General features: G+C 37.7%; 1 protein-coding gene across 1 annotated transcript in view; it reads left to right on the top strand.

Annotated features, from left to right (window-relative positions):
• Nucleotides 1–27,135, top strand: part of FSTL4 (follistatin like 4) — a 772,743-nt gene that overhangs the window by 46,254 nt on the left and 699,354 nt on the right. Inside the window, exon 3 of the mRNA XM_027849341.1 lies at nucleotides 1,276–1,309. Coding sequence (XP_027705142.1) covers nucleotides 1,276–1,309 — 34 coding nt within the window. The remainder of the gene's footprint in view (nucleotides 1–1,275; nucleotides 1,310–27,135) is intronic.

Genomic DNA, 27,135 nt, shown 5'->3' with positions numbered 1-27,135 from the left:
TTTTTGTTAGTAATTTCAATGTTTAAAATGGCCCCCAAGTATAGAGCTGAAACATTGTCTAGTGTTCCTAGGCATAAGAAGACTCCAATATATTTTACAGAGAAAGTACCTGTGTTAGACAAGCTTCATTCAGTCATGAGTTATAGTGCTGTTGACCTTGAGTTCATGTTAATGAAGCAGCAATATGGCACATCCAGAAAAGGAGGAGAAAAGTTGTTGGACTGCTCTGGAAAGTGCTACAGTAAATGCCATGATCAAAGTCTTTCAGGCACTTAACCCTGTAGTTCCCTGTGTTCCCTAATGTATTGTTCCTGGAGACTTTATGGAACGTACCTACTAGAAATGATGAGAATTGCATGTAAATGTGTTGATGTTCTAAAGGAAAGGACCACCTAGGTGGTTTTCTGGAAGTAGGTCATGTCAACCCATGCCTGAACTATTTACCACTTTAATTGTGGGGATTTAGGACATAGTGTTGGGCTAGGAGAGAGCATGACTTTGCTCAGATGAGGTCTTTCTTTAAGTTAGTTATGCAATGGACTTCTCCTTAAGGTTAGAAATTTTATAGTGATTAAGTCTAGATGATGGGAGGAAGAAATTTTTATTTGTTATAGTCTCTCCAATCTATCTCCCATCTCTGAGCCTTTGTGTTATTTTTCCCAATGCCTATCTATTCCCACATCTCCCCTGCCTCTTAGAATCCCCTGTTTCCTTCAAAACTACTGCAACACATTCTGTATGAAGTCTTTCTTGAACCATCCCCCAGCTACTAGCGGCCTCCTCCCTCAAATTTACCTTATATTTATTTTGAATGTATTTTGCGTACCCTTATTTATGTGCATGCTTTTTCTTCTGATAGCATATAAATTGCTGTAAAGGCAAGAACTGTTTCATTATTGTATTCCTAGCCTCAACCCTTAGCACAGTGCCTGGGCCATAGTAAGTATTTAATAAAGGCTTGTTTATTTGTTGACAAATTACATGTGTTTAATAAAAGTGAAAACTTACCTTTATAAGTTTTTTGAATCCTTTTATTTTTAATGGACCAGATATTTCCTGGTATATTCCCTGCCCTACCCCCATCAAGAGAATATTCCAGTATTTATTTTTGTTATATGCTCAGTAGTTCAAATTTTGTTATATGATTTGTTATAGTGTCTTAAACTGTTCACAGTTAGTGAACAGCTGAGGTCAGATATTTTCAGGGATATGGACATATGTATTTTTCTTGTAGATTTCAAAACCATAAGCTCTTTTTTTTTTCTTGCCTTGCAGGAATTTAGAAGCCTTGAAGTAACAAGAAGAAAAGGTAAGAAAGCATTTTTTTTTCAGCTGTTGTCATTGGGAAGTTATTTTTTCCAGCTGAAGGAGACTGCAGATTTGCTTGTTGCCTCTTGTTTGAATTTCACCTATTTTTTTTGGTGGTTGGGATGGTGACTGGTGAGCTTATGTTATTGATCTCTATAATTCTGTGAGAACTCATCTCTAGAAGTTTTCTTTAAAAATCATACCTTCCTGCCCCTTTTCTAGAAACTGAACTGAGGGATAAGGAATCGCCATTTCTGAGCAATTGCTTGATTAGAAATTTCCTTGTTGAATAAAGTGTCAAGCTTCCAGATTGAAAGTGGCATGATAATAACCAGGCTTAACCCATGAAGAATATTCTTGCCACAGATTTCTAGTTTGCAATTTAAGATATTTATATTTATATTTAAGATATATGCTATCTTATATATAAATATATATTATATATATATATTTATATTTAAGATACATGCTAGGAAGGTTAGGAAGCGACCATGGAAAATCTTTGTACTGAGGTTTGCTGAAGCCTCCAGAAAAAGTCAGTTGAACTGGAAGGGTAGAGCTAATTGTCTCTAAATTAATTTATTTTACCTCTTAAGAAAGCACAATAATGTCCTCTTTTACCCTCCATTATTGCTTCTAGCAGGACTTATTTCTTAAGGAGGAAATCACATGAGTGTTAATCCTGTGCAATCTTCTGGTTGTACAAGAGGATTATTCTTGTTCATTTTTAAAAATCCTTTTAGTTAACAAAGACCAGAGAGAGAGAGAGAGAGAGAGAGAGAGAGAGAGAGAGAGAGAGAGAGAGAGAGAGACAGGCAGGCAGACAGACATGAGAGAGACACACAGGCTTACCATCATCATCTTTCAGTTACCAGTGCATTAGTGGATTACCAGTGGATCACACCCCTTCTTAAGCATTATGATTATAGTGTATAATTATTTCTTATTATATACGGTGTCCCAAAAGTCTTAGTGCTCTAAGACTGTATATAAACATTATGGTACAGAGCAGAAAAACATTAGATTTAGAGTCCAAAAACCTGGGTTCAGATCCTGGCTCTGATAATCACTACTTGTAGGACCTGGAGCAAATCATTTAAATTCTTGAATTTTTTTCCTCTCTAGAGAAAGAAGGAGTTGAACTACATGACCTCTGAATTCTCTTCCATCCAGCTCTAAATGTGTGTGTGTGTGTGTGTGTGTGTGTGTGTGTGTGTGTGTGTGTGTATCGAAAATTTTCCCATCTCATTAGTTTGGATCCATTGCTACTTGTTCTGCCTGTATCCTGGGGAGTTTGGCTAGTGGCCTGTAAAGCCTTTGATTTTAACTAAAAATCCACCTCTGCCTGCTGTATAGCAATCGGGATCTTTTGTGTACTCTTGTAAAAATTTCTGCCCTTTTGCTTTTAGCCCTCAAAATTATTCTTTTTTCTGGACCTCCTATCATACGTATGCTGGCATGTACTACTATTTGAGTGAAGTAGAAATTCAGTGGCAACATTAAGAAAACTGAGGCACCTCTTAGACAGTGAGCTTTGTCCCTACTAGTGTCCTTGCATATGAGTAGACTTGTTTGAAATAGAAAGAACTGGCTTATTCTGTGTCGATATCCTGACTTTCTTTTGATTCTCTTCATCTAGTGCAGTCTTAACCTCTACGGATGGTGTCAGCTTGGATAATCTAGTTACAGAATGAGAGACATTGAAAGAAGCATTCCTTGATGGAGATGAAATTTTCCAAGCCTGACACAGCTCTGTAACTTGGATATCCCTCCTTCAGTCTATGATGGAGTCCTCCACGCAGTAGTTGGACATAGTGATCTCACTAGGGTAGTATCTCCTACTGGTCTTCTATTGTGTAGGGCTCTGAGATAGATCATGAGGGAGGAAAGGACACAATCACAGGATTGCCTTTCCAAGTTCCATTCCATAATGATCAAAGAAGGGATATGATTTACTAAGTTCAAGGAACTGACTGAATCATTCTTTGATTGACATCTATATTTCTATGTACATTCATACATTAAAAAGATACAATGAGGATATGTGTATATCCATGATGAAGCTACCTAGCTTTTTGTCTTGATTCAAGGATATTTCACAGTACAGATGAGGTCCGGCCAGGACCTGGCCATATCCTTGGGGATAAATTACCTTATATTCTAAGAGTATCCAAATATTCTTTGTAACTGCAATACTCATAAGTAAGTTTAGATAAAAATGCAAACCAAGGTTGCTACAATTCAGTTGGTGCCTAGTGGTTTCTTTATGGACCTGCCACTTACACTGGCTGTTTTTTATTTTGATTTATCAACAATCACTTCCATATGCTTTTGAGTTTAAAATTTTTCTCCCCCTCCCTCCCCACCATCCTCTCCAAGATGGCATACAATCTGATATAGGCTATACATATATATTCCTATTAAACATATTTTCACATTAGTGATGTTGTAAGTAATAATCAGAACCAATAGGAGGAACCACCAGAAAGAGGAAACAAAACAAAACAGAAGAAAAAAAATAGCAAATAGTATGCTTCAATTTGCATTCAAACTCCATAGTTCTTTCTTTGGATGTGGAAGAATTTTCCATCATGAGGCCTTTGGAAATGTCTTAGATCCTTGTATTGCTGAGAAGGGTTAAGTCTATCAATATTAGTCATAGCACAACATGGCTGTTACACTGGTTGTTTCTAAAGACATATCTCTTCTTTCTCCCTTTTCCCCAGGGAAGGGGCAAAATCTGACTAACTTGAGTTGATTGTGCATTTTTCCATAGTGCTCCTATATACATTTGATGTGTCATAGGAACAGAGTTTGGTAATTGTGAACTATCCTTTGGGGAAAGAGGTTGGGCCATATTACTCATGGCATGATATTGTGACTGGAGGAGCATTGTCCAAAGGGCTCCAAGATAAACAGGGATTGTATGAGGTGGAAGGAAGAAGACATACACAGCAAGGGAGATACATGACTGCTATTATTGGTCTGATATCATTGAGTCTACATTGTTTTTAATTTGCATCTTGTACATTGAGTGTGAGAGGTAGCATGACATAGTGCATTGAGAGCAAACTTAGCAATCAGAAATACCTGGGTTCAAATAGATACTCTATCACATACTGACTAGGTGACCTTGGGCCAGTCACTTAACCCTACTAGTGTTCTAGGTAACTCTCAAAGACTAAGGTTGCAAGGAAGTTGCTGACCTGCATTTGAGGAGGGAGATCTTTTTTATTTAGGGGTTCCCGCTATCAGTGAAATCACAGGTCCTATCCCTATCTCTGTAGTGATGTAAGTTCAATTTCTTCTAAGTTTCTAATTCTTGAAGTAGAAATTTGTATTGAGTGGTTGGGATCTTACACCTGTCCTGTGAGAGAGAATACCCAGGTGTATCACTCAGGGACACCTACGAGGACCAAGTGCACTTGCTGCTTTGTCACCAAAACTCTTAAAGAATGAGAATGAAAGGAAAATTCAAAGCATCCTAGTCATTATTTCTCTTATTTACAAATCTTCCTGCTTTTATGGCGGACCAACTCTTAGCACAGATTTTCAGCAAATGTGGCCTGATGTTATGTAACATTTTCCCTACCTGCTCCGCAGAGTATCATTTATCTACTACTTGTTTCTGTCATGAGCGTGGGGACAAGCAAACCTCTCCCTTAATGTCACCAAGTCACACCACAGGCCTTCTATCTAAGGTGTATGTGAGTGGAAATTCAAGGCTTTAGGCTATGACTCTTCTCAAGATTCCAGTGTGTACTAAGGGGGGAAAAGTGGAGGAATGGAAGCCTGAATCCATTTTCTATCATCAAATAAAAGTGAGGTATTGCAGTCTAGCAGCAAATGCCTTAGGTTAGAGACAAATTTTTATGTTTAAACTTTTCTTTCCCTAGGGTTTTGGAATTTCTGGAGGCAGCATGACACAGTGGAAAGTTCACTGGCCTCTGGAGTCAGAGGACCTGGGTTCAAATTCTCCCTCCATCACTTACTGCCAGTGTGGCTTTGGGCAAATCATTTGAATTCTGATCAATTTGAACTCTGATTCCTCATCCGTTAAATCAGGGGATTGAACCAGATGATCCATTCTATGCCTTTTATCCTATTATCTTCATTCTGAATGGACCAAGACCCTAAAGGGATAATCAATCTAGGACTGAATGGCTTTGAGTATTCTGATCCGCTTCCTCTTCCAGCCTCCTTCAAAGGTTATCTGCAAACTTAAGAGACCCTCTCTGACCTTCAGGAAAGTCGTTGGGTAGCTAGAGAATTTCTGCATTTTTTTTTTTCCGCTTCTGACTTTCTTAGGATGACAGAACTCTAGGAGAAGGTGATGGACATTCTCTTGGAGTCATTCAAAGATGCTTCATGAGGTTGTGTGAATCATGAGTGGGTACTAGTAGTGGTGGAGGAGAGTGAATACCGAGCAAATATCGTAATAGCAGGCTATTTTTCTTGTTAACCTGTTGACATGCTAGTTCAACTGACAAACATTATTCATCATCTCCTATGCATCAGGCACAGTGCTAAGTACGGGGTAAACAAAGGTAGCAATCAAACAGTCTCTGCCCTCAAGGAGCTTGTATTCTGAGAAGAGTACTCCTGCTTCTCCATTTGCAGGTGTTCTTTTAGTTCAGTGCCTGACTTGTCAATGAGAAGCTGTTGCTCCACGATTGTTGCTTTAAATAACTGTGGTTAACCTGGGGTATCGGAGCTTCGTTAGTACTGACAAGACCAGAGCAGCAAGAGGAGCTGAAGTATTTGCCTTTGAGGGGCCTGACTTATTGCTGTAGGAACAAGAGTTTTCTCTGAGATGATAGTTGCAAGGTTCATTAAACCTTTAATTGATGGAAGTTGTTTAACAACTCTGCTCTTTCTTCTCATCTAAAAAGCTTCTCTGCACACAAATGCTACCCAACAGAGCTGTCTGGTGGAAGACTCTCCTAATACTGTCCAGGGACTCAGTTTTGTTTTTGTTTTTGTTTTCGTTTTTTTTTTATTTTTTTTTTTTTAGGCTTTGAAAGGTTTTCTAGGGTCTAGTAAAGGAATCTGAGAAATCTGAGAGATGGTAAGTAGGATGAGAGGGGTATGAAACAGAAACAGCATTTAAAAGCCTTAAGTAATCTGATTATAACCTCTCTCCATACTGATTTCTCCTTATTTCCTCATATATGCTTTTTTTTGAGGCAATTGGAGTTAAGTGACTTGCCCAGGGTCACACAGCTAGTAAGTTTCTGAAACTGAATTTGAACTCAGGTCCTCCTGACTCTATCTTGTGCTGTATCCACTGTGCCACCTAGCTGCACCGCCCCCCCCCCCCCACCCAACATATGCTCTTTAAGTTCTAGCCACACTCTAGGTACAGGTAATGGAAATTCTGACATTAATCTTTTAAAGATACTCCATTAGGTTCTATGTACTCTTGTTATTCCCAGTACACAATCAGTTCCTTCCTCTCAGCCTTTGCCTAGGCTGTCCTCCATACTTGGGGTGCTGTCCTTCCTCATCTATTCCCTCAAGACTCAATTCAAGTCCATCTCCCTACTTAGGACCTTTCCTGAGGTCAACTCCAAATTACATTATATTTTACTAATCTGAATAGACATGATTTCCCCACAGTAGAATGTCACCTCCTTAAGTGCTGGGACTGCCTTATTTTTGTCTTTGTATCTTCTATATTTACTACATATTTGTCAAGGTTAAACAAGTAGCTGGAGTATTGTCCTTTAAGGTATTGTATCTAAACCTCTAGTACCATCCTTCCCCCACCCTCTACCTCTCTCCAGATGTGATGAGCAGTTGTGTTCTTTCTCATGCCCATTATTTTCATACCTTCTTTCATGTAGCCCTAAAATTGACTCTCCATCCTTTCTGGAAATTTGGCCGAAGGCGGGGAGGCCAAGGTGAACTCCTCCTTGTTTTAGAGTATCAGAAGTGAGGAGCCAGTAGTGATTGTAATTGCCGGGAACCATCTGCCTGAAACCAATACTTTCCTCTAACTGATTCCCATCCCCCTAAATTACAGCCCCAGGGAGCCCTCTAGACAGCTGAGCAAGTGGTTACTTCAATTTTAGTTCTTGTCATCTGCCTCTCAGGAACAAGGGGTTATCTCTGAGCTATCTTGGCTGATTTTCTCTGTGATGAGTGCCTGCAAGTGTGTGGGCAGGCACCAATGCCATGTTGTTTGACCCAGCATCCCAGGAATCTGTTCAATGTGCTATTACAGGTAGGTGCAGCCTCTGCCTTATGGTGATGCAGATCACAGCTGGGTGAGGGATGCTGTCTCAGTTAAAGGAGAAAGGCAGAGAGTGATAGACGGGTGCAGCCAGGGTAGTTATAAGGTTTGCTCAGAGGTGTGTAAGTGCTAAACCAACCTGGCATAGCATTTCATAGGAACATGGGAAGAGAACTCAAACCTTCTTTTCTGAAAGCACTTGGAATTAGCCTCTAATTGGCAGCTGTCTCTAATAGCCCTTTTATTGTTCTCTGCATCTGGATGAGCTGAAGCCATTAAGAATCCCATTCTGTTTACCATTAATTTTTGATTTTGTTTAGCAGATGTTTCCTGGATCTCACAGTTGCTTACCTAATCTATCTTGGTATAATGTGAAGTGGCTAACTATCTTCCATGAAACAGATTAATAAACTCCCTAATTCTTCACGGGTAACATCTTTTACTGCGGCAAATATATGGTATTTTAAGAAGGAGGTTGTAAAATGTCCAGATTTGATGGAGCCCGGGGCTATCGAAGGTCCTCTTTAAAATCAAGGTTACCATCTGGGAAAATAGACTGCAACTCATTTCCATTCTCTCTCTTACTCACTGGAACAATGCAGATACCCCCTGTGGTCTCTGCACTAGAGCAAGTTGTGGTTGACTTCTCTCACTCCACCTACATTTTCCCCAACCCCTAAATTAACTTAAAAAAATTTACCCTCATTTCCCAGCTGACTGCTACAGCTGTGGAAGTGAAGTTGTGTTCAGAACTAGTTACAACCCTAAAATGTTGAAGAAAAGAGGGTTTAGAAATCATCTACCCAATCTCTTTTTGTTTTCAGACTGGGAAACAACTTGGTGTAGTGGAATGGCACTAGATTTGCTGGAGGAAAAATGAATTTGCCTTTATATAATCAGAGGATAAGGGCTTGAGCCCTAGCTCTGTCACTTACTAGCTGTGTGATCTTAGGAGACTCTTTTATCTGAGCATTGCTTTCCTCATTTGTAAAGCAGAAATAATAGTACTTAACACTATCTACCTCACAGGTTTTACTGTAATGTCCAAATAAAAATACAATTTATAAAGTGATGTGAGTGTATTCACATATGTATATGTCACAACAGAATTGCAAGCTATGATTTTTTTTTTTAACTACAGAAACTAAATGTCAGAGAAGTTACATTGCTTCTTTTTGCCTTAGCTAGCTCACTCAGATATTTAGGAGCAAAGCACGAACTAGAACTCAGGTTCTTCCAGCCTTATTATTCCAACTGTAGATAATTTGATTGAAGAATGACATCATGGGTCCTCTTGACAAGCAGTGGTAACTGTCTATATCAGACAAACAGTTTTCATATAGATACTTTGGGCTGATTTTTGGTCAGTATTGGTAATGATTCTCCTCAATTGTTAAGACATTCAAAATTATTTGGTTAATGCATTTTGTAAGTGTAGGTATAGTTTTTGAAAGACAAGGAATGGATAGAAGTTAAAAGATAGTTCCATTGTACTATGTCCTATTTGGACCATTTCTGGACTACGGTGCCCTGTTCTGAGTGTCACATGTTAGGAAGGATGATGACAAGTGAGAGCCTATTCAGAGGAGGTTGGCCTGGATAATCAGGGAAATAGATATCTTCCTCACACCAGCACTAAGTAAAATAACTTGGGAATATTTTTCCTAGAGAAGAGATAAGTCTTGGTGGGAGGGCATGATAATAATATTTAAATATCTGAGGGATAGTTCTGAAAGTACAATTATCAGTAATAGGTATGTAAGGGATTTTACATCGTTTAATGATTATAGAACTATAAATCAAAGCAATTTTGACTACTGCATAACTGTCATATTGGCAAAGATGGTTTGAAAATGAAACTCAAAGCTAGTGTGACCGTGGAAAAAAAAAACAGGCATGCAATGCAGCAATGGAGGTTTGAATTGGTACAGCCTTTTTGGAAAGTAATATTGAGTTAAATGATAAGCGTTATAAAGCTGCTCATATCCTTTGACCTTGTTATTTCATTATTGGAGACATATTCTAAGGATGTTATTGAAAGGGGAAAAGTCTGTTTGTATAAAAATAATTTCAGCAGCATTATTTATAATAGTAGCAATTTGGAAACAGTCCCAATATCTAATGACTGAGGAATGGCTGAACAAATTGTGGTATAAACAGGATAAAATATTTTTGTACCATTATAAATGACTAATATGAGGAACATGAAATTTAGAAAGACTTATGAAATGAAAAAAGCAAAGTTACAAGAACAGTGTATATATAGTTTCCAGCTATGTAAATAAGAGCAATAAATTTTGGGAAACTTACAGAAAACAATAGGACAAGTTTGACATTAAAGTCAGTTTATATATTTTTCTTAGACTGAATGAGAAATTTATTTTTAGACAATCTTTCTGTTTCTTTTTATGTATTTGAAGGTTATGTTTTAGAGTAATCAAGTTTGTGGTAAAAAATATTTTATTAAAAGAATTGCAGTATCTGAGGGGTTGTCATGAAGAAGAATGATTAGATTTGCTTTATTTGACAAAAGTTGCCACGAATTAGCATTTCAGTTTTTTAAGAAGCCTATTCTGAAATGACTTCCACTCATATTTGCCCTCATGGCAGGTGCTTAATTCATGGTTTCTGTCTATCTTTCTCCACCTTGTTTTGATTTTTTTTTGCTTGAAAAACGCTTAAATGGAGGATGAGTCACCATATATCATAGTTTAGAGCCAGAAAAGATGTCAGAGGCCATCTTATCTAAACCCCTCATCTTACAGATGAGGTCTAAAAGTTAAATACATAGCAAGTATTTAGAGGTGGGTTTTGTACCCAGAAGATAGATCAATCCAGTTAACCAGTTTGTGAGTAAAGAAAAGAACTGTGAAATCACACTTACCATAAGGCTTGACTCATTTAATGGAAAAAGCAAAGTGATACACTGATTTTTGAGCCATGTGGTTTCCACTGGGTCCTTAGATGGCAAACTATGGGGTATGTCAAATGAGGCTTGTCTCACTGGAAAGGCTCTGTACAAGTGGGCCTAAAGTCAGATTTAAGTGGCTTAATTCTCCTTTGTTGCCCACTCCTCTCATCTCATTGGAGAGAGATTGTCCACACAGATAATATTGTGATGGTGTTTGGTTAGTCTCCAGGTGTCCCAATTGAAAGCAAATGTTCATTGTACTGACTCAACATTATTAAGCCAGTGTCATATGGATTTAGATGAAGAGCCATAGTATTATAGATCTTAGGTGCCCTAGTCCAACTCTCTCATTTTATAGAGGAGGAAACCCATACCTAAGAAAGATGAAGTAACTTGCTTAAGGTGACACAGGTAATAAGTAGCAGAATTAGAATTTAAGTGCAAGTCCTAAAACTCCTTACTCAGCCACCTTTTCCCACTATACCATGTTGCCTCCCTCTAGCATGTACAATGGTAACTAAACCAAGGATGAAGAATGGCCTTTTTCTTTTCTTTTCTTTTCTTTTCTTTTCTTTTTTTGCCTTATTCACACAACTTCCATGTATCATTCTTTTTTTTAAAAATTAATTTATTTATTTTTAGTTTTCAATATTCACTTCCACGAGATCTTGAATTCCAAATTTTCTTCCCATCTCTCCCCTCGCTCCACCCCAAGACAGCATGCATTCTGAATACCCCTTCCCTTGATCTACCCTCCCTATTATCACTGCCCCCCTTCTCTTATCCCCTCCCATTTCTATTTTCCTAAAGGGCAGGAATAGATTTCTATACCCCATTGCCTGTATATGTTATTTCCCAGTTGTATGTAAAAACAATTTTTAATATTTGTTTTTAAAACTTTGGGTTACAAATTTTCTACTTTCCTTCTTGCACCCCCACCCTCATTGAGAAGGCAAGAAATTTGATACAGGTTATACATGTGTAGTTATGCAAAACACTTCCATAATAGCCTTTGTGAAAAACTGTATTTCCCTTCATCCTATCCCACTCCCATTTATTCTATTCTCTCCTTTGATCCTGTCCCTCCACAAAAATGTTTGCTTTCTGATTAACCCCTCCCCTAATCTGCCCTCCCTTCTATCATCCCCCCATCTCTTATCCCCTTGCCTCTTATTTTCTTGTAAGGTAACATAGATTTCCATACCCAATTGAGTGTGTATGTTATTCTCTCCTTAAGCCAAATCCAATGAGATTAAGATTCATTCATTCCCTCTCACCTTCCCCCTCTTCCCCTCCACTGTAAAACCTTTTTCTTCCCTCTTTTATGTGAGATAATTTACCCCATTCTACCTCTCCATTTTTCCCTCTCCCTGTACAATCCTCTCTCACCCTTTAATTTTATTTTTTAGATATCATCTCTTCATATTCAATTCAGCCTATGCCCTCTGTCTATATATTCCCTCCTACTACCCTAACACTGAGAAAGGTCTCATGGGTTACAAATATCATCTTGCCATGTAGGAATGTAAACAGTTTAATAAATCCCTTATGATTTCTCTTTCTTGTTTACCTTTTCATGCTTCTCTTGAGTTTTCTATTTGAAAGTCAAATTTTCTATTCAGCTCTGGTCTTTTCATCAAGAATGCTTGAAAGTCCTCTATTTCACTGAATTTCAATTTTTCTCCCTGAAGGATTACACTCAGTTTCACTGCGTAGGTGATTCTTGGTTGTAATCCTGGTTACTTTGACCTCTGGAATATCATATTCCAACACCTGATCCCTTAATGTAGAAGCTGCTAAATCTTGTGTTATCCTAATTGTATTTCCACAATATTTGAATTGTTTCTTTCTGGCTGCTTGCAATATTTTCTCCTTGACCTGGGAACTCTGGAATTTGGCTGTAATATTCCTAGGAATTTTCCTTTGGAGATCTCTTTTAGGAGGTGATCAGTGGATTCTTTCAATTTCTATTTTACCCTCTGATTCTAGAATATCAAGGCAGTTTTCCTTGATAATTTCTTGAAAAATGATGTCTAGGCTCTTTTTTGATCATGGCTTTCAGATAGTCCAATCACTTTTAAATGATCTGTCCTGGATCTATTTTCCAGGTCAGTTGTTTTTCCAATGAGATATTTCACATTGTCTTTAATTTTTTCATTATTTTGGTTTTGTTTTATAATGTCTTGATTTCTCATGAAGTCATTAGCTTCCATTTGCTCATTCTAATTTTTTAAGGAAGTATTTTCTTCAGTGAGCTTTTGGACCTCCTTTTCCATTTGGCCAATTTTGCTTCTTAAGGCATTCTTCTCCTCATTGGCATTTTGGACCTCTTTTGCCATTTGGGTTAGGCTATTTTTTAAGGTGTTATTTTCTTCAGTATTGTTTTGGGTCTCCTTTAGCAAGCTGTTGACTTGTTTTTATGATTTTCTTGCATGACTCTCATTTCTCTTTCCAGTTTTTCCTCTACTTCTCTTACTTGCTTCTCAAAATCCTTTTTGAGTTCTTCCATGGCCTGAGACCAATTCATATTTTTCTTGGAGGCTTTGGATATAGGAGCTTTGACTTTATTGTCTTCTTCTGGTTGTATGTTTTGATCTTCTTTGTCATCAAAGAAAGATTCTATGGTCTGACTTTTTTTGTGCTGTTTGCTCATGATTGCAGCCAATTACTTGAGTTTTAAACTCTTTGTTAAGGTAGGGGTCTGCTTCCAGTGTGGAGAATGTACTGTCCCAAGCTTTGGGGGTTTTGTGTAGCTGTTTTCAGAGATACTTCTAGGGACCTGTAAATGTTTAGTTCTTCCAAAGTGGTATGATCAAAGGTGAGGTGTTTACTCCTTTCCTGGTCTGTGCTCTGGTCTGTAAGTAACCACAAGCACTCTTTTGGGCTTTGGAACTGTGAGGATTGTTCCTTCTACACCACCACCACAAGCTCCACCACGCTAGCACTTCTCCTCTCCCCAGGACTGCTACCCCGGACTACTACTCAGATCCAAGCACGGGCAAAGCAAGAGACGCTTGCCTCAGCACCACCAAAGAGATCCCTGCAATCCCCCTCTGATCAACCAATCGATCCCCTCCGACTGTGGGCCAAGAGCTCTGGAAGCAGCTGTGGCCCTGGGCTGCACCGGGATTGGGGCGGGACTGAGCTCCTCTCTCACCAAGGTCCGATAGACACTTCCTACTGAAGTTGTCTTTGGTGTTTGTGAGTTGAGAAGTCTGGAAACTGCCACAGCTCCACTTTATTCAGTCCCCTGAGGCCTGCTCCTAGTTCTCTGAGGCCCAGTCTTTGCTGGCACAGCCCATGCTGAACTGCACTTCTCTCCCAGCCCAGCACAACAGACTCTTCCAATCAACCATCCAGGTTATCTTGGGCTGGAAATTCATTTCACTCTGTCTTTTTGTGGGTTCTGCTGCTCTAGAATTTGTTTAGAGCAATTTTTTTTTTACGTATTTACAGGGGTTTGGGGGAGAGCTCAAGCAAGTCACTGCTTTCACTCTGCCATCTTGGCTCTACCCTGAATGGGCTTTTTCTAATCTATGTTTTTGGGCAAATGGTCACCTGTATGAATCAGAAGCAGATGGTGGTTGTTAAAAGGAAACTGTATTAATGCAGCTATGAATCTATTCTATAACTTTTATTGTTATAAAGAGTATTCTATGGCTTAGAGAGATTTAAGTGACTGGCTTATTATTAGTGAATCAATATGTGTAAGAGGTAGGTTTTCCCATCTCTAAGAATGTTCCTCTGTCCACTATGCTATATTTCATCTCAATGAGATGTAAGAAGTGTTCATGGAGACTAGCACCTCTGGTGAGAGGGCTTTCTGAGCCTTAGCGACCACACCCCAGTAAAACAATCTCAGCAGACAGGCTTAACCAGATTAAGGGTGACTGGCAGGCCTCAAACCTATGAGTGAGGTAGGGGTATGTCTGTCTACCCAAGCATGTAAAGATTTGCCCCAGTGGAATAAGTAGATGAGAACAATTTGTTCCAACATCCATGAAGTAGGCTGTAGACCATTTAGAGGTGGTCAGGTATCAAAGGTGCCAGTCATCCTGACCCATTACTGATTGTTTTGATTTTCGTCCTGCCACTGGAAAATGACTCTGGATCTCTTCCAGAGTGAGGCTGACAACTTTGTGCAACTCTCCCTCACTTAATTCAATTCACAGACAAATCAAGACATCACCCTAGGATGTCATTGATCATCTTTGAAAATGAACAACAACACTTTCCTCTCCTCTCGATAGCTTTTCTAGTCTTGAATAGCCAGATATATGCATCTGCTTATATTATAGGATATAACATGGCAATTTGACTAGGCACCTTCCGGACAAAATAATTAAGGGTTGGGGGACAAAGACAAAGCTTCACTGATCAGTTGTTCACCAGGTATAATGTGCCAGTAATTCTATCCTCTGACAGTTGTATGAAAGACCTTGTGCTTTTCAGAGGCCCTTCATTTTAAATCTTCATTATCGTTAATAGCTTTGTAATCCCCATTCTACACTTTGATAGATTCATCCTTGGCTACTATTCCCACTGGTACAAATAGTAGTATTGTATTATGTTTTATAATCTTGTACAAATCTTTAATAAATCCTGCATAGAGGGTTTCTTCAACTATCTGTGGTTCTGGAGACTTCCCCTCTGAGTCTTTTAATATTTCATAGACACCAGATTAACACCTGGACTTGTTAACTGTTATTACTCATTTTTGCTCTATGCCTGGCTGACTTGCTTCTCTAATCATATTTATCATTGATTCTGGACTGTCCTTTCTCCAGTCATGATAGAAAGGATTCCTTTTGTGTATGGGTTGGACTCCATGACTACTGAGCTCCCCCTTCAACTCTCAAATTCTATGATACGTCTTTGTCAACTCTCACATGTAAGTCATCATTAGTAAGAATCTGTAGCCTATTTACTCTCACATGCATTGTTCCATTTCTCTTTGGGTGAAATTTTGCTTCTTTTTTGTTGACTCAGACATATAGCATTACCAGGAAAATATTTATGTTAAAGATGTATTTTTTGAGGGGAGAGGAAAAAGGGAAAAAAGGATGTTTACATGATAACTTTATTATATATTTAAAAAAGAATAGCAAGATCTATGTAATAGATTTACAGTTTCATGTACAATCATCTTTTTTACAAAAATTATTCTATGTTATGGAAATACTTGTTTTGTTCCATAAATTTAAAAATGAAATAAATAACAATTTTAAAAAGATATATATATGTTTTCAGGTACCATAGATCAGGTTGGGTCATTTAAAGTGCTTTTCAAATTCCCAAATGAACAACCATCAATAAATAAGCATTTGTTAAGTATCAGTTATGTGCCAGGTGATGTGCTAGATTCTGGGGATAAAAATGTTAAAGTGAGACAGTCCGTACTTTCAAGAAACTTACATTCTATCAAATATGAACTGTCCTGCTCTTCTGTTCACATGATATGAGGTATATATGACTTTCAGTCTGTACCATTGGAAGTACAACCAACATTGATGAGATTAAAGATTTATTTGTTAAAGTATTTATTCTTGTTCTGTGATGGACCTACCTCCTTTTCTGGTTATGTATGCCCTGTGCAATTTCTTTTATCCCTTAACAAAATGGATAATCATGAAGCCATGCTAGTCTTGGAGTTAGGAAGAGCTAGCTTCAAGTTCAACCTCTGACACACCCTGTTTGTGTGACCCTGGACAAGTTACTGAACTTCCTAGTTCCTCTAAGCAACTCTCTTTAAGTCCATGTTTTTCAGGGAAAGTGTCAACCTAACTAACTTGGTAGAGTCCTTATCCAGAAGTAGCCTATACCTATGAAATTCCAGGTCCAGTCCATATCCTTCCCTTTTGTTTTATCTGGACCAATAGCTAGATTCCTATATAAGGAGGTAATTAGCTTTGTACGTAATGGTTCCTCATTTTAGTTTTCCCATATTTGATAAACCATAGTTCATTTTGTTCGGAATGGTCAGAGAGTTTGATGATTCATTAGAATTAGCATATATATCCCCTATGGAGTTATAATGTCCAAAGAATTAGTATATAATATCTAACTTCTTTCAGGTATATAGATTATTTTATATTTTTGCAAAGCATATATCATCTAGCTCTAAAATTATATGATTTTGTTTCATTTAATCATCAATACAACCTGATGAGGTAGAAGAGGTTAATATTGATTAGATTCCTTTCCTTTTTAGGATCTCTGTTTCCTCATCTGTAAATGAAGGGGTTAGAGTAAATAACCTTGAAGGTCACTGTTGTCTCTAAATTCTATAACATCTTATGATTATCCTCATTTTAAAAATTAAGAAACCCAAGTCCCAAAGATGATGCTTTGACCAGCATAAGATCTCCCAGTTAGTCAATGGCACGTCTAGGATTCCAACTCAGATCTCCCGGCTACTAGTCCTTCACAATATAACATATGTTACACATAAAATATACCGAATACTATATAATGTTTTTTTTTAAAGATTCCCAAAATTTTTCAGGACCTTATAGCAGCTCAATTGTATCATTACAGCTTGAGTTTTTCTTAGTGTTATATCTGGAAGAGGAAAATGGGCCTTTGATGTCAACATTTGGGCTAAATATGCACTCACCCCATATCTCTTATTGTCCCTGACTCTTATTTCACAATTCTGTCATACTGCTGTGTGATATCTCTTTTATAGATATATTTCTTAATTTTATATTTCTTTTCCACAATAATACTTTGTCTATACAACTAGACTGAGGTCTTTCTGAAGGCAAAGACTTGTGTTTTCTTTCTTTTGTTTTTCTCATAGTGTAGTCAAATCCAGTGCAGGACTGGGCATCCAGAAGCCCCAAACTTATTTGTTAGTTGAAAGATATGTTTTAGGCACTTGCTTTTATAGCAAATTTATATTCTTTGTTTACTTGATATTTTCTTCTTTGACATAAATGTGATTACAGGGCTTTTGAGATTTGTAGTTATTATGATTGTGGTTACATGGAATTTCTGAAATACTGCAGATGCTATTTTTGGCTGTTCCTTCTACTATACTCTGTTTCCCTACAAAGGCCTAACTTATCTTATGCCATTGTCATTGACATAGGTGTGTGTGTGTCTTACAAATCTCCTCTGTCAAATTATGCTTTAAAACAAGAACAAACCATATCTAAGACCTAGAGAAGTTGTTATAAAGTGGTTTTAGATTAGGGTATGGTGGAGTACTATGGGCAGAATACTGGGGGGAAAGTTTCTTCTTAGACTGTAAGCTCCTTGAGGACAGAGAATGTCTCATGTTTTGTTTTTGTATCTCTAACTCCTACCACAAGTAGTAAGTGCTGGCAAGGAGTAGGTGCTTGATAAATTCTTGATTGATTGCAACTGGGACACAGCACTTATTATTGGATTTGTGTTTGGAAAACCACAAAGATACCATTACATACAGTAAACTCTGAGAAAGCTTAACCTCTGTCTCCAGAAAAAAAAGTAGAGAATAATAGAAATCATCATCATCCAGGTGCCAGATGTGCGTGCAACTCAAAAACCTAAAGAACTCAATCAGTGTCCTGGGAAGAAACTTATAGACTAGATCAGGAGTTGGCAAACAAACACTGCCTGTTTTTACACAGCTCTAGAAGATAAGAATGATTTTTATGTATTTTTTCATTCTAATTTGTTTAATAATTTAAAAAAACTATTTTGTGTAGGCCAAATTCTGGACTAGAGTTACAGAATTTGGAGCTTTAAAATATCTACTCCGTTCCTAGAGGAAGCTAAGATTACCATGTACTGTCCTTGCCTCTGTTGTTATTTGTGTTGTTGAAGACAGAAGATGCTTGCCTCTGCAGCACACAATAGACTTTCTACTTCTAAGAAATGCAGAAGCCCTGTCTTCCAACCTCGTTAAGCTGTTTGCACTGTGTGATATTCACTTGGCCTTGGCAGACTTCTGAGGTTAATTATCTAGGTTATGAAAACCATTTGTTTCTGTCTCTGCTTTGATGAATTGCTTTTTACCAACTTTGCTTTATTAAGAGATGAAATGATGAACCTGGCTGACTTTCACTGGCCATTATTTTCTAATCCCTTTTCTGTCCTTAAGAATGAGTTTATCTTTCAAAGATTCAAAGGGGAATGAAAATCTTAAACAGTTTCTTTTCTACCTTTCTGCTATTTCCCATGTCAGAGTTTCTCAGTCAAACTTTTGGTCCATCTGTCCACTCTGAAAGAAGCTAAAATGCCAGCTGGAGGCACCAGGTGGAGGAAGTCTATACTGTGTATATACCCTGCCACCTTTCTCGGTTTGAGGAGGGAAATAAAGTACATGAGATTTGAAATCAGAGTTCCAGGATTTGAATGGTGACCTTTTGCAAGTCCATTTCCTACTCTGAAGATCATTTTTCTCCTCTGCAAATGATACTGTTTGGTTTAAATTCTTTGATGCTATGATCCTCTGAACTACCTTTTCAGATAGGTGATATGTGTAAATGTTTTTGGAATCATTTGGTGTATTTTCCCCATTATTGTCCATGAAGAGTTTAAATTTTAGTATTTCTGTTCCTGTATAAACTTGCAGAAAGTACCTTCATGTACATTGTTCCGTTTTCTGCTGCTGGTGAGCCGTTGTGACCTTGTGTGCTATATATACACTGTGAAGCTAGGTATTTTATGTGCTCAGTATTGTGATGATATGCTTTTTCCTGGCAGACACTTAAGTTGTGTTCCAAGAAGATGTAAGAGCTTTGTGGGAAATGAAGTTCCATTTGAGGTATGGCATTACTATAAACTTTTGCTCACTGCTTAGTTTTTTATATTGGAAAATTACTATCTTCTGTTTAGTTTCCAGAAAAGTAGTATGGGACAACACTGCTGTGTTGTTGATTTCCATTTGTTTCATCATTAAGGACATTTCCCATTTTCTAAAAGGCATACTAAATAATAAGATGAATAAATTCCAAAGGCTAGTTAGCTCAGGTTTTTAGTGCAAGGTTTGAATTCAATTTAATAACAATAATCACAACAAGAAGGGATATTTACATAATACTTAAACTTTGTAAAGCACTTTACATGCATTTTCTCATTTGTCCAGTACTTTAGTTATCTACCTTATAACCAAAACCTGTAAGGTAGAAGTTACAGGTATTATTATCCACATTTTACAGATAAGTAAACTGAAACTCAAAGTGGTCACAAAAGTAGTAAATGTTAAAAGTAGGATTTGAATCTAGGTTTCCTGACTCCATATCTAAAATAATACATTTAATATTGAGGAAGTAGAAAACACTAGCAGTCCTCAAGACACCAAGAGAACTACTGGTTCACAAGAAACAACAAAGGAAGAATTCTAAAAGAACGTGACATGATATTTAGCATATGATTGCACATTGTGCTGTTCACATAGAGATAAGCAAGGGTGAACTAGTAAGAGATGGGCTAATAAAACAATAGCATCCCATCAGTAAAAACAAATGATGAAAACAATCCTTGCCCTCAAGGAACTCCCATTCTAATAGGTAGAAAATGTGTAAATAGGTACCTATAAACAGAGTAGATGAAATGTAATTTCATAGAGGTAGGCACTAGCAGGTGATGGGGAGATAGAAAGGCCTCCTGCTGAAGATAGAATTTGAGCTGAAAGTTAAGAGGCAGAGGTGAGAAAAGAGAATATTACTAACCATGGGAACAAACTATTTTAAAAGGCAGTGAAATGGGAGATGAGGTATTGTGTGAGCAATAACAAATAGGCCAGAACAGCTGAATTATAACAGTATGGAGAGGGGAAGTAATGGGCGACAAGATCGAAAAGTTGATTGTGAAGAGGTTTAAATGCCAAACAGGAATTTATATTAGGGAGCCCCTGGAATTTCGTGAGTGAGATTATGACATGGTTGAACCTACATTGAGGAAATCATTTTGGCAGATGAATGGAGAGACGTAAGGCAGGGAGACCAATTGTAATGGTATTAAAATCATCTATATGAGAGGTGGTGAGGGCCTATTTTAGGGTGGTGGCTGCATAAGTAGAGAGAGGGATTTATATATATGTACACACACACACACACACACACATATATATATATATATACACACACACATATGTAAATACATGATAAATGAAAGTGAGATAGTGATGATGATATGGAAGTTGTGAGCCTTGGTAATTGAGAGGATATTGGTGACATCTATAGTAATAGATAGTAGTAGTTCAGAGGAAGAGTGAATTTGGGGGGAGGTAGACAATAAATTCTGTTAGAGATAAATTGAGATTGTAATTCCTATTGAGCGTGCAGTTTGAGATACCCAAAAGATAATTGGAAAAGCAGGACTAGAGTACAGGAGAGAGACTAGGGCTGGCTATATAAATCTAGGATCTGCATGGAGATAATTTAACCCATGGGAGCTAATGAAATAGTTGATTGAGATAATATAGGGGGAAAGAGAAGAAGGTACAGGATAGAGCTTTGAGGGATAATAATGGTTGGTGGGCATGACATAGATGAAGATCTAACAAAAAATGTTAAGACAGGAGTGGTTAGATAAGTGAGAGAAGAACCAGGGGAGGGCAATGTCACTAATATCTAGCAAGGAGACAGTATGGAGAAGCAGAAGGTTATGAACTGTGTCTTATGCTGCAAAGAGGTCAAGAAGAATGATTAGAAGTGGAGCCAACATGGCAGAGAAGCAGGAAGCAATGAGGCTCCCATTCAGAAATCCCTCCACACAGACCTAGAACACACCAGACTGGGTCCTGAAGGTAAAATCCAGAAAAAAAGTCTCAGTGAGTCCTTTGCTAGGCTGAGGCCATCACAGGGAATTATATTTGCTGACAGTGGGGAAGAGCTTGGGTCAGGAACTCCCTGGTGTGTGGAGCCCTCCAGTACCATGGAGAGGCAGTGCTCCAAGGCAAGAGGAAGTCCTAGAGTCATACCAAAGCATTGTGACAGAGACAGAAGCCAACTGGAAGTTTTATCATCTACTCTCCAGTACTGGGTAACAGGTCTATGATATATGAAGATGTCTTTCTCTGATAGGGAGGCTCTGAGAGACCATGGATGGTATACTTAGAAAGGAAGAAATTCAGAAGCAGGTAGCAGCAACACTTTGGCTCAGATCCCAGGAGCAAAGCGTGATCTTGCTTCCAGCATCTAGTTCAGCCTACAAGAAAATAACCAGAGCAGAAATCCAAGACCAAAGCATGGAGTTCTATCACTCTTAACCAGCAAAATTTCCTATCTGCCTGAGAGTGGCTGTCTATTAGCAGTCTATTGTTGTTCTGACTGAAAAACAGGTCACGAACTTGCAGAGCTGAGGTTTGGGGACAGGAGCAATCAGACTTTGCCCTAGATTAGACTATTTTGGGAATGCTGAAAGTTTGCTGGTCCCCAGCCTGTCCCTCATATCCTAAAATAACACAACACTCAATAATACTTAAAGAAAGCAGCAATAGAATCAGCCTAAACCTTCCTTCCAGAAGTACTGCATAGCCCAGCTCTAGTATTAAGTCTGAACTTAGGAAATAGGCTGGAAGAATGAGCAAACATAAAAAGGACCCCATTATAATAAGTTACTATGATGACAGGGTTATTTGAGGCACAAATGCAAAGGAAGAGAATGACTTCAAAACATCTACAGGAAAAGTCTCAGAGAAATACACAGGTTGGGCAAACTCAACTAGAATTCCAGGAAGATATAAAGCAAGATTTTTTTTAAAAGAGTTAAAAATATTTGGATTAATGAAATAAGGAGGGCTTGAGGGAAAGAACTGGAAAATAAGTGAGAACTACGGAAAAAAGAACTGGAAAATAAATTAATAGCATGGCACAAGAGGTAATGAAAACCTTGCTTAAGCAACAAAATCCTTGGAAGTTAGAATGGACAAAATAGAAGCAAATGACTCTATGAGACAACAAGCAGTATTAAAATAAAGTAAAAACACTGAAAAAATAGAAGATGAAAGGAATCTCATAGCAGAAACACATGACCTGGAAAATAAATTGAGTAGAAAAAATTTTAGAATCATTGTACAATAGAAAAAGAGCCTAGACTTCTATTTCAAGAAATCTTAAAAGAAAACTTACCAGAACTCTTAGAAGCAGAGGGCAAAGAGGAAATAGAAAGAATCCAACAGTCAACTCCTGAAAGAAATCTCCCAATAAAACGTCCTGGGAACGTCATAGTCAAAATCCCCTCAAAAAGTTTCCCAGTTGAAGGAAAAATGGCCAATCATGATTTTAAAGGACTGATGATGAAAGATGCCTTATATGGAGATATGTAGGACTTACTTCAGAATGAGACAGTTTTATTTGGATGTGGAAATGTTTTTTGCTTGACTCTGATTTGTTTTTTTCTTTAGTTCTCAAGTTCAGGAGGTATTAGGGTTAATATGTGAGAATGCAGATTTTTGCTGATTAAAAAAATTAAAAAAGAATAAGGATTTGTTTTTTTTAAAAAAGCCATAAATTTGGCAATTAAGAGATAATTGTTACCTTTGGAGAGGCAAATTTTAGTTGAAAATTGAGGTTGGAAGCCATATTACAAAGGATTGAGAATGGGAGGATAGAAAGATGAGGCCAATCTAATGTAGACTGACTTTATTGAGGAGTTTTATCAGAGAAGTACAGGAGTTATATAAGTTGGTTAGAGCAAATGAGTATTTTTAAAAAATATTGAGAGACATAAGTAAATTTGTAGGCAGCAGAAAAGGATCCAATAGATTGAGAGAAAAGAGAGATTACAGAGAGTAGGGATAATGGTGGGGACAATTTGCTGAAGAAGATGGGAAAGGACAGAATCAAAGTTTTAGATAGAGGTGTTGGCTTTAATGAGGGAGTATTAATACCTCTTTATTTGACATAAAAGTGAAGGAAGAATCTGGGGGGGAAAGATGTCTAAGTTGATTTAAGATGAGGAGCAAAGAAGAGGGAGCTGAAAATGGTGAAATTTTTTTCTGTGAATTATGATGAGACTACATCAGCAAAGTGTGTGTAGAGCTGGGGATCTGTGGGAGGCTTGAAGAGACAGAAGGCATGGAATAGCCATTTTATAGTAGGATGAAGAGTCAATGAAGAAGTAGTAGAATGATTGCTTTGCAGTAGTGAGAATTCAGTTGAGATCAAAACCCAAAAATTATGGTCAACAAACCAATAAATTTTCTTCAACTCCATTTAGCATCATGTGAATAGGAACAAAGGGGGTACATGGTGAGAGTTATCTAGAGTTGAAATTTGGTTTCTGTACATCTATATCAGGTCTGGAAATCCAATTAATTCAGTGTCTATTGTGTTTTGATGGTGACTCTGGTGTCATCTTTTCACATGAAGAGCACAATTTCATACAAGCTCATTTCAGCAAATTATAGTAGCAGGATACAAAAGAAACTGGAACTAAAGATTTAGGAACCAAAAACTAAAGTTTAGGAACTAAAGAGTTAGATGTAGTCTCTGTCATTTATATCTGTGTGACTGGGTTGCACTTAAGTTCCCTTATCTGTAGAATATGTATAATTATATCATTAAATATGATGAAAACTCAAGGAATTTAAGAGTAGGATCATCCAGCAAGAAGTAACTTCAAAGATCACTTGGTCCAATGCCTTCATTCTTCAGATGAATAAACTACAGTGTAAAGAAATCCTAAGGGATTTGCTCTGGTTTATACAGGTAATTTGGTATTCTTTCTACAGCATCACAATATTTCCTTATTACCTCTAACATTCTTTGATCTGTGATTTACTTCTTTGGTTTAAGCTTTGTATAGTATTTTGTTCATGATGCATATTTCTTTCCCTGCCTTGCAGAAGTGGAAATGTATGAATTTCCCACCACTTTGTTGTAAATCTGTTTATCAGATCCTTTCCTCTGGGGCCAGCGAAAGGGTTGCCTGGGTGCGGAAAGGGAAAGGCCAATGACAAACTTCACTGACTTCAGATCTATTTAGAGCTGATACATCATGCTGGCATTTTGTGGGTAATACCCTGCAATTCAGGTGATGTTTTTGTCAGTCCTAGCTAGTCTCAAATTTTTCTAGGCCTTGGTATCTTGAGGCTAGGAGACTCTCCAGGTCTCCCAGCATTATACTTCTACCTGCTATTAGAAAGAAATATAGAAATAAAGATAAGGGGAAAACAGACTTCAAAATAAATCCTAAACATGAAAGTTAGCAGTGGGAGGAAAATACATTTAAACTGTTTATATTTACTAATTTTAGCAATTATTTGCCCTCACTTTTTGCTAGAAGTTAGAATTCAAATCACTGTAGCTCTCCAGCTGTTCATCTGTTCTGTTTGATTTTGCCTCTCTCCTGTGAGTCATCACATCTTTGGGCACATAATGGGAGTCTCGAAGCTTAGAGAAGACATTTATTTGATGAGGTCAGACCTAATCTTATGTTTAGAAATTTAGTTGAAAAACAGAATGAGTGGAGATTTTGAAGCCTAAAAAGCTGTTATATCCCTTCTAAAGGATTTTGAATAACGATCCCTTATATTTGCATAGAATTTAAAATTTCCCCCCACTAGAGCACTTTCAAATACAATGTCTTACAACATCATTGTGAGAGAGGCAAAACTGGGGTTATCTCCATTCTACAAATGAGAAAATTGAGGTTCACAGAGAAGTGACTTATGACTAGTCAGTGATATGTCTTAAACTCAAATCCAAATCTGATTTTTAGCCCTGCCCTCCTTGGGTTAAACCTTGGATCCTCTCTAAGAATAAGGTTATGTTTCCAGTTTCCGAATTAAAGTTGAATGAAATCATGAAATTCAGACCTCTTCATTTCTCCCTTCTCACTTTCCCTCTTCAAAAAAAATTAATGTGAAAGCCACTTTTTTTCAACTGTCAGTGTAATGACCCAACACCTCCTGGATTCAGAATCCTCTAAATGTGGGGGGAAATGGTAGAAGTTAATCATTTTCACACAACCTGTCTGCAGTGAGATTTAATTATCACTTGACATATTTCTTGGTTTAAAATGATGACAGCTTTAAAAAGAGAGCCAGAGAGAGATAGAGAATCAATTCATTAGCTGGTGTCAGGTACCATATTAAAGTAACCCAGAAATACAGATGATCTTAGACAGCTGACAGCATGGTGCTTCCTGACACATACAGATGTCTTAGCAGCTGGGCTGAGAAAAAGAGCTGTGGTCAGGTTCTGAGAATGCCAACTTGTACCCCACTTAGATCTTCCAGAGGGTGCTGAAGTAAATTTAATCATATCATTGGACTCTCAGATCCTATTCCAGATGCAGAGATGCTCATTCATTCTGAAGAATTTTTAATGAACACAATAATTCACTGTGATTTTTGCTTTGAAAGCCTGAAATATCTAGATAAACAAAAAGCAATGGTAAATGTTTCTCTGTTTCTTGTGAAAATGAATGTTTTCTTTAAAACAGGGATGCTGGAAAAGCAAACATTTTATATAGGATTACGGTGTAGCTTCAGAAAATATTTTCTTCCTTCTCTAGCAGGGTGGTATAGTGAAAAGTACATTGGAGAGTCAGAGAGTCTTAGTTCAGATCTCAACTCTTGATGTTTACTACCTACGTGACCTTGGACAAATCATTTAACATTTCAATTCTCCATTTGATCCTCTAAAAAATGATGGCCCTGAGCTCCCTTCCAGCTTGAGGTTTACAGTATTTTCTCCAGCACAGTTTAGCTCTCTGCTCCATCCCTAAGCCAGTTTATCCTGTATCATGCTGATTCTCCCCCCACCCCCACAATACATTACATTATAGCTAGTGCGTGTCAGATCCATATGACCAGAAACATTCATTAAGTGTCTACTGTGTGCAGAGTGCTGTGTTAGGTACTGAAGGAGATTCTAAATTCAGAAATGGCTGTCTGCCCTCAGGAGACTTAATTGGTTTAGTAAGGAGATAAGATATTGACACAAGCAGTTGTAATATTGCATAATTACATTGGAGAATTATAAAGTAAGACGTGAGTTCTGAGGGATAAAGTTGTTAACAACTGAGGGAATAAAGAAAGGCTTGATAGAGAAGATTGCATTAGAAACAGGAGTAACTGAATGGTTAGAAGTCCAGTATATCTTATAGAAAAGTTGTAGAGTTGTAGGTTCTGTGATAGTAAAATTTAGATGTGTTCCAAATTGGTTGAATGCCTGGACACTAAGTATAGTCATTGATGGTCTGACTTCAACTTGGAAAGGGGGAAGGGTTCTCAATAGGGAGATTAAAAATTATATTAACATGAATTCCATTAGAGATTCAAAGGGAAGAGAAACTGGGCAAGCTTAGCAGATGTACCCAACCACAATTTATTGATATCAAAACAAATGGTGCTATGAGTGGATCTTAGCCTTTTGCCTTTATCTTTGAATGTGCCAAGCTCATGTAAGGGCCAGGAAGTAGGCTTAACTGTCTAGCACTTTCATGTAACATTCGTGGTCCACTGCTTCCCTCCAGACATACTCCCTATCACTTTCAGTTATTGAATAATAAACAAACCACTTACTTGTGTGTATGTTTTAAACAAATGTATATCAAATCTGAGTGATCCCTTCAACATAAATCACATCTTATAGATTTTTAGCTATGTTCTATTTTACTGCCAGGATAAGACAAAGCCATGACTTATGATTATAGCAATCACAAGTAAGCCACCAATAGAGGGATATTCCTCAACAGAAATTCCTTGCACCAGAGGTGTCAAACATGTGATATCTCC

This window comes from Vombatus ursinus, unplaced genomic scaffold (genome assembly GCF_900497805.2).
Source record: "Vombatus ursinus unplaced genomic scaffold, bare-nosed wombat genome assembly UNPS02007284.1, whole genome shotgun sequence".
Lineage (NCBI taxonomy): Eukaryota > Metazoa > Chordata > Mammalia > Diprotodontia > Vombatidae > Vombatus > Vombatus ursinus.
The sequence above is the reverse complement of the archived record's forward strand: the minus strand, read 5'-3'. Positions and strand labels throughout refer to the sequence as shown.